Below are 14,901 nucleotides of genomic sequence, written 5' to 3'. Positions count from 1 at the left end.
AGCACAGACCTAGATGCTCAATTTACTTAAGGGCCAAGTTCCTCCTCTGTAAAACGGGACCGGCAACACTCTTTGTCATAGGATTCCCCTACACTTGTGTGACTGGAGGAAATCTGAGGAAATACCCTCTTGTGTCTGATTTCCCCACCTTTTCTGGGCCACAAAAAGATTTTCTTTCAAGAGTCATGAGCCTTTTAATTAGTGGATGCCTGCAGGGCTGAGATTGAAAACAATTCTGTTTGATGAGGTTGGTTTAAACCATTGTGACTCCCTGGATGGGATGAAAGCAACCATTACCATATTGAAACCACTCGGCACACCTGAGGGTGGTGGCTTTCACTTTTAGAGTGCTTACCATACTTGTTAGGAGCCTTGGTGGCATGGTGGTTAAAGTGCTCGGCTAGTAACAGAAACGTGGGTGATTTGAACCCACCAGCCGCTCCGCGGAAGAAAGACGTGGCAGTCTGCTTCTGTAAAGATTTTTAGCCTTGGAAACCCTATGGGGCAGTTCTACTTTGTCATATAGGGTTGCTATGAGTCGGAATCAACTCAACGGCAGTGGGTTTGGTTTTGGTACCATGCTTGTTAAGGAGCGCTGGTGGTGCAATGGTTAAGCACTCATCTGCTAACCAAAAGGGTGGCAGTTTGAACCCACCCAGTCGGCCTGAGAGAGAGAAAGAACTGGCAATCTGCTCCTGTAAAGATTACAGCCAAGAAAATCCTACAGTGCAGTTCTACTCTACCACATGGGGTTGATGGCACTCAACAACAACCATGCTTGTTAATTCATTTAGTATGCCACAATGAGGTAGGTGGTATTATCACCCCCATTTTGCAGATGAAGAAACTGCGGTATAGTTAAGCAACTTGCCCAACATCACACAGCTGTGGAGGCAGATCTGGGGCTTTAACTCAGGGAGGCTGGTTCCAGAATTCAGGCATTTACCTGTTATATACGCTGCCTCTCGGTAAGAGCCTCACTCGCTCAGCCTCCTGACAGGGAAGCTCTGTGCTTCTCTCCATTTGTGAGCACTGCCATCCACTATACAAGGAAGACTGTGGGGAGTGTGCACTGGCTAGGGACCTTTTGGGCAGCGTTGAAGAATGTGAATCGGCTGCATATTCTTCTTGCAAGTGTGTGCCTTTGTATCCTGGTAATTAGAGACAACTGAAAAGTAGAAGGGATGAATTTGTGGCCAGGTTGTAACCTGGATAACAGCCTTCAGACATCACTAAGATAACTAGGCATGTCAATTACTGTGTCTCCCTGGCCCTTGTCTCCTAAGGGAAGCTAACCAGTCACAGCCCCCAGTCCCCCCCGGCTGAAGGAACATCCCTCAACTGACGTATTATGTGCCACTTGACCCTCTCCCTCCCCAGTTGGCTCAGACCCAAAGTCACCCAATCCATAGCTGGTCAGAGACCTGCAATGTGTCCAGCTACAAAAATGATGAGCAGGGACAAATCACATTCTCAGTCTTGGGACTCTGATTCGGTAAACAGACAGTGAAGCTGTGAGCTTCACTGGGGGTTGAAACTGAAAGAATCTGGAGGTGGTTAAAGCTAGGATAGGCTAGGCAAAGAGAAACTGACATTGCAGAAGAGCTATAATGTAGAAAAAGAACATTTACAGAGTGGAGGGTGAGAATAAGCTGGCTGGAAGTAAAGCTACCCAGAAGAGCCGAGTCAAGGCAAAGGTGAAATGTTGATGTTTAACCCTGCCTGCACTTAAGAATCATCTGGAGAGCACTGAAGCAACACTGATGCCTGCACCCAACCCCCCCCCCCCCCCCCCCCCCGCCCAGAGATTCTATTTAATTGGTGTAGAGTGGGGCCCAGGCATTAGTAGGCTAAAAATTTCCTCAGGTGAATCTAAAGTAAAGCCATGGGGGAGAAGCACTGACCTTCAGCGAAGCTCGTTAGTCTCCTGAGGTTCCTGCCCCTGAGGTTTGTGGCTTTCTGCAGCCTGGCTCCACTGTTCAGATTCTCCTGAGTTCTTTGGTAGACACTTTTGTATATTTATAGGCAATAGCAATTCCCACCCTCTTTCTTACTAACAGAATCCTGATTCTGTACAGGTATTAGGTAGCAATATGATTAAGGAAGATGGGCCCAGCCACAGAGGATAAAACCTAATCTATCCAAGCTAATTTAGAGATGGGTATGTGACCCAGTTCTGACCAACGACATGGTTGGAGGGGAGACCTTCTGGGAAAGTTTCCCCTTTAGAGAGAGAGAGAGAAGCTAGACGAATGCCTCTTCACTCTTACCTGCATTTGAAAGTTGTGCTGGCTGATGTGATGCCTGGAGCTTCAGGAGCCATCTTGTGACTCTAAGGGGAAAACCTACAGAGATGCTCACCAGAGCCCTATGTGACTGCTGCTGAATTAACCAACCCAGGAAGCACCTACCTCCAGATTCCCTCTTACTATTGCTTAGTATGTGCCAGGCACTATCCTAACTAAGCACTTTCATGTATTAATTAATGGAATCCTCAATTACCCTGAGGCAAGTCCTCTGGATGTGAGACGATAATTGCCCTTCCTACAGCTCAAGGCATCAGAACTGGCTCCAATCCCTGCTTGAGTAGCCTTCCTATAAATTACCCACTACTCAATGCAATTTAAACACATCTTTGTGTGACAAAGTGACATAATGCATACACTGTTGGATGTTAAAAAAATAGCCAAAAGATAGCAAAAGCTCTTGGGGCTAGTGAGTTCTTTGTCCACAGACTGCAGGCCCAGCTTGCACTGGTTCTCAATAAAATACTCACACTGGGCTATAGTGTTCAGAATGCTTTCAGTTAACGCCTGTCTGTTACTCAATACAGCTTGCTGATTGGCTCTCCCCTTGCTCTTTCCTTTCACTTCCTCACTGTTATCTCTACCCTTACTGCATCACTTCCTTCTTTCCCTTCTCCCAACCCTCCAACAATGGGATTTGAGAGGAAGAGAAACAGAGCCTCCCCTTCACACACGCACCTTACCCAAACATTCTGGAGTGACAGCAGATTTTAAAGTCTGGATTTCCTGGCAGAGATAGTCCCTAAATAGTAGCAGTTGCTCTCATCTACCTGGCTGTGTCTCCAAAATGGGCTATCTTTTCATACCATCCTGTTCCTCCCCATAAATCTAAGTGGTCCCCAAAGAAATGGCCCTTGTGGTCTCCTTTTATTTCCATGCCTCTGCCCCAAGGACTCTGCTCAGGATCCACACAGGGAGGTGTGCACTTTTCTCTTAAGGCACTCTCACTTTCAGCAGACATCACATTTCTTTCACTGATCTTCACAATCTTCTTTCACTGCTGAAATTGGTCCGCATTGGCAAGGGACCATGGTTCCACTGCTTAGCCCCTTGATTTGGTCTCAGACAAAGAATACTGCAGGTGTGAAGAGTTTATACAGACTTTATTTTTCACCTGTTGAGGTGAGCACATGAAGGTGTGGGCAGGCAGAGTTCTACAAGATGCAGCATCACAGTCACCTGCCCTGGTTTACAGACACAGACCATGAGACTTGGTCGTGAGTGAAAGGAATCCTGTTTCTACCACAGACTCCTATGGGATTATCACAATGATACATTTGTTCTTGATTCTATTTACATCATGGAGTGTGGAGAGGGTACATTTCTTACACTAAAAATATATACTTTGGAATCTCTAAAACAAAAATATCTCTATCTCTACATGAGACCTACTAGAAAGAAGAACATAGAAAACAAGGGAAATGTACCAGCACCTCAAGTTGTTCCCTTCCGTGGGAAGGTTGCTCTGCTCTCCACCTGACATCATTAGCTTAGAAGGGCAGCCATATCTAATCAATCAGAAGGATACAGATAAACAAGAGGGAGGCTTATCACACTAGAGGGGTGAATATGGGAGAAAGGAGGGGGGTGGAGGATTTTGGCCTCTTTTCCAAAATGAGTAATTGCACATTTAGTTTGGTGCTTCTGTTTCCAACATTATTGCACATATGAAAAACCCGCACGTTGGAGTCAACCGCAAACCTGCTGAGAGGAGCCCAAGCTCTGCTGGTTTCTGCTGGGCTCAGAAAAGTGTCGTGGAGGATTATCTCTTTCTCTGAAAATACTAATGCCATCAGCTAGAAAAGAAGTTCTGTATTCACCAATGTTGAAAGTGGAGTAAGATTAAGAAAATGCTATTCCTTTTCTTTTCAGAAGGATCAGAAACCATTCCATCTCCTTTGAGCACGGAATCGCCTGAAAGGATTATGTCTATGGATGCATCATTCCACTTTCCAAATTTTCCTATTGAAAAGATTCACGGAAGCACTCCCTTCCTCTTTTCACACTTCAAGCAGTGATGTAGTTACTTCACACCTCCTTTGGCTATGAAAAATCCCCTCCTTTCTGGTGAAGAAATGGTAACTCAGTCAACTGCCCATTGTCTATAATTAACATAAGAGACAGAGGGCACCAAGAACCATAAAGAACACACTTTGTAGAAAAAAATCATTTCTAATTGGCTTTTTCTTTTTTCAGTGAAATATAGGTGAGCCTGAGGGCTTGAGGATCCTAGTTCCTCACCCTAAATAAGGAAAATAACCAGAAAGCCCCCTTTCTGAGAAATCCCAGAGCCGTCCAAGCTCCTTACTGCTGTTGCCACCCTGAACTGGTTGTGGTTTTCAGGACCTCTCACAAATAACTTCTCCCCTCCAAGGAGAACTTGAAAGACTGAGGAAAAGCCAGAAAGGAGAGGAGTGAAAGGTGTTTGAAAAAGCTGAGACAGTAAGGAAAGGAACTTGGATGATGTCTCATTTGGCCAGCCAGCGCCTGTGCAAAAGATTTATACCTCTTGGGAGCCCTGACAAGCACAACCAAAAGAAAGTCAAGAAGGCTGAGAACACTGAATGCACATGAGGTTCCCGAATGTCCTGCTAGAATGTAGCATGGAAACCTGAGAAACTCGGACAAAATTCAGTAACAGACTGGCAAAGACAGCTGTTTAAAATCCTAGAAGGAGGTACTGACTCCCTTGCACAGGAAGGAATTTAGAGAAGCTGATCAAGTGGCAGAGAAAATGGACTGGGTAGTGTTTCTGATGCTAGAAAAGGAAATCCAGGAGCTCTGGGGCCAAGCCTTGTCTTATGCTTCAGGAGAACTGGAAGACTCAGAAAATGGACGTTGAAACCCACAGAGAAGATACAGGGCAAATTTCTGACTCCTCTACTAAAAGGAAAGACTGGATTGTTGAGTGGGTAGAAAATAAAATAGAACTGGGAATTGTCTTTTCTGAACAGCCAGAAAACACAGATTCCCCAAACCAGAGACTTATGAAGGTCATAGCCATCATAGCCTGAGGCATCAATCAAGTCTGGGATTTAGCACATACCATATTTTTATCAAACATTTACGGCTAATTTAAAATCCAGTCACACCTCAGACAAAGGGAAACAGTCACTACTCACACTGTGTTTTGGAGTATATGGTTCACTCTCCCTCCACTCTAAAGGCAAGTTTCTATGAATAAGGAAATGAGGATAGCAGCTGTATGTGGTAAATATCAGATCTCCTGACCATCTTGTCACTAGAAGCTTGAAATACCAGGTATATAGCCACAAACAGTCAGCCTGCACCTTATGCAATCAAATATATTTGACAATTTCACAGCATATCTTTGTTGGTCTTTACCTTCTCTATACCAACCCTTCCCTAAAAGTCATGGACTAGGAAGTAACTCACTAATTTAGCAGCTCCAATTCTTTCCCTTAGAACCAACATTCTACTCAGCTTCACTTTCTTAAATCCCTGGCCTCTGTCCCTCCCTTGTCCACACTACCAGTCCATCAGGGCACTGTCCTACTTATACTCAAACTGTTCTGAAACTGTCTCTTGTCATAAAAGAAGTGGATGGTTCTCTGACCCAAGCATACATGGGCATGGAAATCACCTAACTACCTATTTGTTTTGTCTTCTACCCAAAAACCAGTTTTTCCTTAATTTTCCTTTAAACATCTTTTTTCTATTTATAATTTGTTTGATATTAATCTGCCTATGTTTGTCCTCAAGCCATTCTACCAGGGAAACTGGAGCTGGATATCCCCTAGATGAAAGAATGACATATTTTTAGGGTCATCCACAGCTAGGAGTGTAAAGGCTTTTTAACAGTAGCAATGAAATCTTACGGATAAACTCTCATTTGTTGATAAACACACATGCACACACACACATACGAACACTGTGGCATCTTCACCTCCACTCCCAATTTCCTATCCCAAACACTGCTCAGCCTGACTCTGCCACAATGCTCACCAGCCACAGACCTGAGCAAGGAAGCAGCCAAGGCTGGGGTTGCGTGTTTGAAGGGAGTTGGGAAAGAGGAGAGAGTTAGGAGTAGGAAATAGTTCCTACCACTGAGATCTAGCAGAAATGAAGTAGTTATTATTGGAGAAAAATCAAGTGGCCTAAGAGGGTTGGCATTATCTTCCACAGTAGCTAGCATTCCTAAGGTGCAGTCACCTGGGAGAATTTGGCTTGGGAAGGACTCAGAAGTGCACATGTGGTCCTGTAACTGCACTGCACAGAGCTAACAAAGACAAGTTCCCTCTCTCAAGAACCCTCAGATGTAAAAGGCAACATGAGACATCAGCGCCTTAGAGAAGAATTTTTCTGAGTGATTGTTACCTGGGGTCATTGTGTGTTGAACTCTTCCCTGTTACTTCCCTTACAGCGTGCTGAGACTAGGGGAACAGGTGAAGCAATCACCAACCTCTCCACAGAGAGGGTGGCAGGAAAAGATGGGAGGGGCAAGATGGAGAAGAAAGTGGGGATGCTTTCAGAGAACAAACATGATGAAAAGGGAGGCAAGCTCAAGGAAGCAGCCAGAGAGGGACAGGGAAAAGTTAAGAAGAAAACTCTTCCTCCTTATAGGTTGCTTTTTAATTTTTCAAAATTAGGTAGGTAAATGGGTACATTTATCCTCAAGTGATGAATTGTGAAACCTTGGCTTACAAAGACTTTAATGCCTAGGTAGTTCAAAGAAACATGCCTGGTCCTGTCTGTACCATATGAAGGGAAGCTGAGACTGTCTCTAAAACAGCCTTGTGACTGGAAGTCAGACATATCTGGAGCAATACTCAAAATTCAAGGGGATATAATTTTAATACTTGGAAGGAGCATGCTGTCCAGCCAATAGGCACCAGTAAAGCCATACATACTGCTTGTTTACAGCAGGCATCCGTTCTGAGTGGTTGGTGTCCATCTTACACCAGTTGTTAAATATTTTGAAAATCATCTCTATATTAAAATAATTGAAGCCCTGAGAGATAGGGAAATCTGAAAGAAATGCAAGATTCCTTCAGTATCAAAGCCCTTTAAAGTAAGACTAGAATACATTAATGCATTTTAAGAGTCTAAGACATGCAAAATTCAATTAAGTGGTATAGCCAACTGGGTAGAGACTGAAATCCTCCATGAGTAGAAAGAGAAATTAGTTACATATAACTAGAAGACAGGACCACCCCGTTTGGAGGGCACTGATACAGCCACATAGATAGGGTCCAGTATGTCCTATCACTGTCACAGACAAGGATCCAGTCACATGCCAGCCAATAAATCTGATGAAGAGATCTCAGCAAGCTGAAAAGTCCATCCAAAAAATTGCTGGGAAGGAAATTTCAAAAATTATTTGAGAAGTAAGCATCTTTAGCTCGTGGAGATCTAGAATTATATATAGATACTAAGCTAATCAAATCTACAGTATTAATGTTTGTGCTAAGTTTCGAAGTAAGTATATTTGGTATTTTAATTACTTATAATTTTAAAGAAAATTTGGCATGTCAGATTAATTATGTAATTCTAATTTTAAAATATATAATTGGATAATTAATTTACAATTGTAATTGTAAAATTATAAATTGTGATTTTAAATTGAAATCTTACTAAGTTTATATACAGTGTTAGAACAATCAAGAGAACCTAAATTTTGCCATCTTTTATGAGCTTAGCATATTAGATTTATAAGAATTTAAGTACTCAGGAAGATTTTGTTTAGTTAAGTCAGACAATCTAAAGATTTTAAAAAAGAAAATAAATTTATCAAAGCATTTAAACTGTTTGAAGACATTAAATGCGAAGATTTGCTAGACTACTAAATAGTACAATGAGATTCATAAGTTAAAATTTAAAAGGTTACTAAGAAATCATTGCTTTGGGGGTTTGTAACTTCAATTAATTCAATGTTAATTTTTTAAAACTAAATCTCCAGATAATTTTTTCTGCTCTAAACAAAAATCTACACTTGAGGATAGCAAAAATGTCCCTAATGTAGGGGCCCAGGGAAACTTCCCTTTTTCCCAGATGCAAAGGATAGAAGAGAAGGGACATAGATGGAAGAGAAGGAAGGGAGCAGTTGATTATAAACAAAATAATGGATAAGGAATTGGTGGCTGATTGTGGAGTTCCTGGGTGGTACAAAAGGTTAATGCGCTCAGCTGCTTGCTAACCAAAAGGTTAGAGGTTCAAGTCCACTCAGAGGCACCTTGAAAGAAAGGCCTGGTGATCTACTTCCTAAAAATCAGCCACTGAAAACCCTATGAAGCACAGTTCTACTCTGACACACATGGAATCACCACGAGTGGGAACTGACTTGATGGCAACTGGTTTGGGGTGATGGTGAGGCAGAGACACAACACTCTTCTCCTATTAGACGAAAGCACACTGGGGAACTTCCCACTGTACAAAGGCTTTCCAGGATGGAAAACAAATGTGATGGGATTTCCTGGGTGCCAATGTGCTTGCTAGTCACATTCTGTGCACAAGGGAAGGGAAGGTCTAAACACACTGGAACACAAACCCTTGATATCCATGGTAACACAGAAGAGAAGAAAAAACTAAAATTTTAAACTAAATATCACAATTAACTTTACCAATTACAGTTCATTTCCCAGTGTAGCTTTTTACATCTGAGACCTAGAACGTTTGTCAACCAACAGAAATCCATGATGATGAAGAAACCACATGGCTGAAGGTGGTTTTGGTCCACTGAGCTGATAATGGTTCACTACTAAGGCAGCTAAGGAGACATTACATAAGCACTTGGATCTTTCAAGGAATGGAATCAGAATGTGTCCTTAATGGACAGCAGCAAGACATCAAAAGTTCCCACACAATGGCAAAAATAACACCTCATCCCCCCTTTCCACTCACAAACAACTGTTATCAAACCTGTCCCAGATATCTAGAAAGCAGATACTATCACAAATCTTCAGGCTAGAAAGTCCTTCCTGGTGTCTAAACTAATTCCTTCTCTAGCAATTTAAGCTCATTCTCTTACGCCATCCTCAATGAAAACCAAGAGAAGGTGCTCATCCTCATTTATCATTATTGATTTTCCCGAGCCTTTTTCTGTCTAAGGTAAACAACTCCAACGTCCCTCTTGGCTCTTTCATCTTCCAAGGTTCTTGCTGAGTTATGCAGGCTGCTGCTAGTGAGTGCTGAAGATGAACCTGGGCCAAAGCCATCTTCCCAGCTGCAGTGGTGGAGGCTGCTGATGCTCAGATTGCTGACCCTCCTAGTAGCAGACCCTTCTGACAATCTCTGGGTCTGACCAGCTCACCCCAGGATAGGCAATCAAACCAAGGCCCAGTGCTACCTAGGAGTTTGCAGATGCTAACAGAATTGGAGAGCCTCCTCTTTTTTCTCTGTTCCCCTCCTACTCTCTGACCTCATCTTTTAGGAAGGGACCCCACTAAAGGAATCCTCAGTGGCAGAATGGATTCATATGGCTTGACAGGCCAGCAGAGAGTTTCAGCGAAAATGTCAGGAAAATGGGAAGCTGGGTCTTCAGTGGTGGTAGTTCTAAAGAGAAAGAGGAGGAAGAGAAGGAGAAGTACCAACAGGAGGTGGTCTTCTGCTTCCACGTTCACACCTGGTGATTGGCTGCTGGTATGGGGATAGCTGAATGCCCTCTGATGCACACCAAGAATAACTGAATGTTTCAGCATGGCTCTGACATGACCAAGGACAGGGCCATACCTGGCCTTGCTTCTTCTCTGAGAGACTCGCCATCTTCTCGGTAACAGAACTTCCCTGAGGCACTCAAGGCCCAAATCTTCCATACCAGCAAAGACTCTTAGTTGAAGAGACTGAATAAAAGTGTTACAATTAGACAAAAAGGGAACACATGATTCATTCCTGCTTTTAACACAATACTTTGAAGATGTCACCACAATTTGGATCTGGCTATATTTTAAGTTCATTTACAAGTAGACTAGTTCTCAACTAAAAATAACCATGTGTGTTATACATTTCAACAGCTGCTTGGATTTTCCTCTGAAGGAAACAAGATTCTATATTTCAGTCACAGTCAGCACAGATTTATTTTAACCCATTAGATGAAGAAATAACCCCACCACTACAACCCACTGGTGGCTGTGCCTTTTCAAGAGCAGCCTTATGAGCAAACCAGTTAGTTATTATTATCCCCATTTTATAACTGAGTAAACTGAGTGCCAGTAATAGTGGCCTGCCAGGCTATATATGGAACTAATAGCAAGACCAGGTCCCCTGATTCCTAGACTACTGCTTTCTTTTTCTTTTTTTTTTCAACTAGAAAAGTTGTCTTTAATAAGGCCTCAGATTTTGCCTTCAGTTATCTGACTACTTAAACTTAAATAGTGTTTAAACTAACTTATTCAAGTAATTTGGGTGCACAGCCTAATTCAGTGTAGGTAAAGATGCCTCAAGTCCTTCCATTTTCTTTATTAATCTGATTAAAATTAATTTATGCTATTGGCAAATGATATACAGAAATTAGTTTCCAAAATAAGAAAGCAGTTACAATATAATATTTCAAAATCCTTGCTTGGTAATAATCCCCATTACGGAACAAGTTAATTAAATAAGTTAAAGTCTGTATCAATACTAGAAACACTATTCAAATATTTTAGCAATATTCCAATTTGTGTGGTTGCAATAACCAGAGAGCTGCCCTACAGATTTTAAAATGGAAACTAGAAGGAGGATTGCTGTTGTTAGATGCTAACAGGGCTGAAGAGCCTTCTCTTTTCTCTCTGTTCCCCTCCTACTCCTGACCCCTCTTTTAGGAAGAGATCCCACTAAAGGAGTCATCCGACTGACTTATGGCCATCTCATGTGTGTCAGAATAGAACTGTGCTCCACAGGGTTTTCAAGGCTGTGACCTTTTGGAAGCAGATCGCCAGGCCTGTCTTCCAAGGAGCCTCTGGGTGGGTTTGAACCACCAACTTTTTGGCTAGCAGTCAAGCGCTTAACAGTTTGCACCACTCAGGGAAGATTAAGGGAACTAAATAGATAAAGCAAATTTGCATCTCAAAACGATTCCATCCTAACTTTGGACTTGTGTAAATGGGCATCTTAAAACAGCCTGTCTATTCAACTAGCTAGAAAACATTTGTACTATTCTTAGGCTTAGAGCTACTCCCATGGGGTTAGGCACGGTCTTGGAAGCTATTAGACAACTTCACTTTTACTACAACTAAAAAATATTTTGCCTTCAACATAATTGCCATTCTTAAAAGCTAGAAATAAACAAAAATCAGCAATTACAGTTCTTCTTACCTCTTTTCCTTTGTATTTCCGGAATTCATATTGAGAGCTTTCCAGACTGTGGTTTTAGGCATTTCATCAGAAATATTAATCTCAGAGGGGTCACATCTGAAATCAATGTTTAGGACAGTAATTGTCAGGCATGCAAATAAGGTACATATTTCAGACTATAATGACCACCACCCCACCAGAAGGGAAAAGATCAGGTCTGAAGGAGCCCAGCTAACAGCTCTCAAGAGTGCTAGGGACCAGACGGAGCCACTGAGGTCAGAATGGCAAGAGGAAAGCTGGCCCACGAGGTGGTGCAAGGGCTGGGCTAGTGTGTCAGGTGGTGGCTGGCCCTGCCCACACATTTCTGTACTCTGCCAAAGGGCCCCTCTGGGGATGCTGATGACGACACCATGATGCCAATAGGAGCTACCACTTGATGAAAGCTATGTGCAGGCATGGTGCTAAGTACCCTTTATTCATTTTCTCACTTACATGGCTGTCTTAGTTATTTAGTGCTGCTATAACAGCAATACCACAAGTGGATGGCTTTAACAAAGAGAAATTTATTTTCTCACAGTCTGGTAGGCTAGAAGTCCAAATTCAGGGCATCAGCTCCAAGGGAGGTCTTTCTGTCTCTTTTGGCTCCAGAGGAAGGTCCTTCTCACCAATCTTCCCCTGGACTAGGAGCTTCCTCGCACAGTAACCCCAGGTCCAAAGGACACACTCTGCTCCCGGCACTGTTTTCTTGGTGGTACGAGGTCCCTCTGTCTCTCTGCTCACTTTTCTCTTTTATATCTCAAAAGAGAATGGCTCAAGACACAATCCAGTCTTCTAGATTGAGTCCAACCTCACTAACATAACTGTTGCCTATCTCACCTCATTAACATCATAGAGGTAGGATTTACAACACATAGGAAAATCACATCAGATGACAAAATGGTGGACAATCACACAGTCATGGCCTAGCCAAATTGATACACATATTTTTGGGGGACACAATTCAATCCATGACATTCTACCCTTTGGCCCCCAAACATTCATGTCCTTGCCACATGTAAAACATATTCACTCCATCATATCATAGCAAAAATCTTAAACTCCGAGTTCAAAATCCAAAAATTCCTCTTCATCTGTGAAAGCTAGAATACAAGTTATCTGCTTCCAAAGGTACAATGGCAAAACAGGCACAGGCTAGACATTTCCATTACAAATGGGAGAAACTAGAGGGAAGAAGGGATAACAGGCACCAAGCAAGTCAGCAGAACACATTCCATTAGCCTGCAAGGCTTTGAAAATAATCCTCTGTTCTCTGAGACAATTTACACAATGGCCTTGCCCTCCAGACTCTAGATATTGGCCATGCTCTCCAGACTCTGAGTGGAGGCCCCTCAGCCCTGGGCTTCTGCTCCGCCTGCCAGGCTCACTGGGACAGCAACTCTGCTCCCTCAGCTTTAGGCACACCATTCTCCTAGTCCACCTGAGTGGCGACTCCATCCTTAGAAACACCAGAGGCCATTGCTCCACCCTTTGAAACCCCAGAGGTCATGGCCATACCTTTTGAGATTGAGGCAGCTCGGCTTCTTGTGTTCCTTGTCTCTTCAGCTTCTGCTTCCTGGTTTCTTGGCTTCTCGGCCCTTGAGCCTCATAGCCCGCATCTGCCCTACTGGGGCAAGTGTTCCAAAGCTCTGTAGCTCTACCAATAAGTGCCTGGAGGCACTCTACTCTGCCAGAAAGCCACCCGTACACAGGAACTTAGCTCTCTCCCTCTGTGAGTCAACAAGCCCAGCTCCACTGATAAGCGCCCAGAGGTAACCCACTCTACCAGGAAGCCTCCTGGACACAGGCACTCAGCCCTCTCGCTCCGTACGTCCGCTCCAGCACCATGTCATGTTGGTCACCTGGTTTGCTGCAGCCGGTCCTCTGCTACAGCCGGTCCTCTGCTGCTGTTTCTCACCATCTGCGCCTTCTCTGCTGTTAACAGTTCTCCTCACTTCCTTCTGAGTCTTCTATTCATTCACAGTTTCAAAACAGCTTCCACTCTTTAACTGTCTGTTAGAGCAGCACCCCACTCCCTCGGTACCAAATTCTGTCTTAGTCATCCAGTGCTGCTATAATAGCAATACCACAAGTGGATAGCTTTAACAAACAGAAATTTATTTTCTCAAGGTCTAGTAGGCTAGAAGTCCAAATTCAGGGTGTCAGCTCCAGGTGAAGGCTTTCTCTCTGTGTCAGCTCTGGAGGAAGGTCCTTCTCATCAATCTTCCCCTGGACTAGGAGCTCCTCCATGCAGGAACCCCAGATCCAAAGGACTCACTCTGTTCCCAGCACTGCTTTCTTGGTGGTATGAGGTCCCTCTGTCTCTCTGCTTGCTTCTCTATTTTATATCTCAAAAAAGATTGGCTCAAGACAATCCAATCTTCTAGATTGAGTCCTGCCTCATTTACATAACTGCCGCCTATCCCACCTCATTAACGTCATAGAGGTAGGATTTACAACACATAGGAAAATCACATCAGATAAAATAGTAGACAATCACACAATCATGGCCTAGCCAAACTGATACACATATTTTTGAGGGACACAATTCAATCCATGAGAACAGCCAACCTTTTTCCATTTGTAGTTTACGAAGGATTTTCACAATACTTCATCTTAATGATTACAGCAACAGAGATATTAATAGCCTCATTTTAAAGGTGAAGAAACCAAAGTTCACAGGCATAAGTGACTGTTCAAGGTCAAACACCAATAAGTGGAGAATCAAGACCTAGAATCCAGGTCCTTGGTCTCCTAGAGCCCCAGAATATTGTGAAGCTTTCTATGAGCCAGACTGTCTCCTTATAAAAGGCTCAGAGAGGAGGCAGCCTCCTGCTAGAGAGGGAACATTGTTTCTACTTTGCCTGGGAATTCAGACCCTAGGACTTCTGCAGTAACAACTTGTAGAAAGTTTACTAAGGACCCAAGAATAGACCTCGTGATTTCCCCCTCAGTATAAACCACAATAAATTCAGTGATTCAGCAGTAAATTATCTAGGATCTAGATGACCCAGATCCTGCTCTCTTCCTTCTTTGCTCCCTCTCGAACTTTGGACTTCTTACAACCTGTGTGTACCTCTTCTAAAGTGGAAACAAGACACCAAGAGTGAAACCACAAATGGACCAATTTAGCTTCCTGTGATCTGTGGTGAGCAAGAGGTTTGATAGAGAAAAGGGCTAAAATCACTGGCAGAAGTAAGGAATTCCTACAGCCCCATAAAATAAAATGGAACTAATGAGGCACAGCAGTCCAGGGACAAGGACTAGAATGCAAAAGGGGACAGGAAAGCTGGTGATAGGGAACCCAAGGTTGAGTAAGGACAGTGTT

General features: G+C 43.2%; 1 protein-coding gene across 1 annotated transcript in view; it reads right to left on the bottom strand.

The window, feature by feature from the left end:
* Positions 1–9,032: 9,032 nt before the first annotated feature.
* Positions 9,033–14,901, bottom strand: part of SLC4A8 (solute carrier family 4 member 8) — an 83,835-nt gene continuing 77,966 nt past the window's right edge. Inside the window, exons 24-25 of the mRNA XM_004388344.2 lie at positions 11,559–11,654; positions 9,033–10,105 (exon numbers count right to left, since the gene is read on the bottom strand). Of these exons, the coding sequence (XP_004388401.1) occupies positions 10,093–10,105; positions 11,559–11,654 (109 nt within the window). The 3' untranslated portion in view covers positions 9,033–10,092. The remainder of the gene's footprint in view (positions 10,106–11,558; positions 11,655–14,901) is intronic.

This window comes from Trichechus manatus, unplaced genomic scaffold (assembly GCF_000243295.1).
Source record: "Trichechus manatus latirostris isolate Lorelei unplaced genomic scaffold, TriManLat1.0 scaffold00209, whole genome shotgun sequence".
Taxonomy (NCBI): Eukaryota; Metazoa; Chordata; class Mammalia; order Sirenia; family Trichechidae; genus Trichechus; species Trichechus manatus.
Note: the sequence above shows the minus strand (reverse complement) of the source record. Positions and strands in the feature narration are given on the sequence as shown.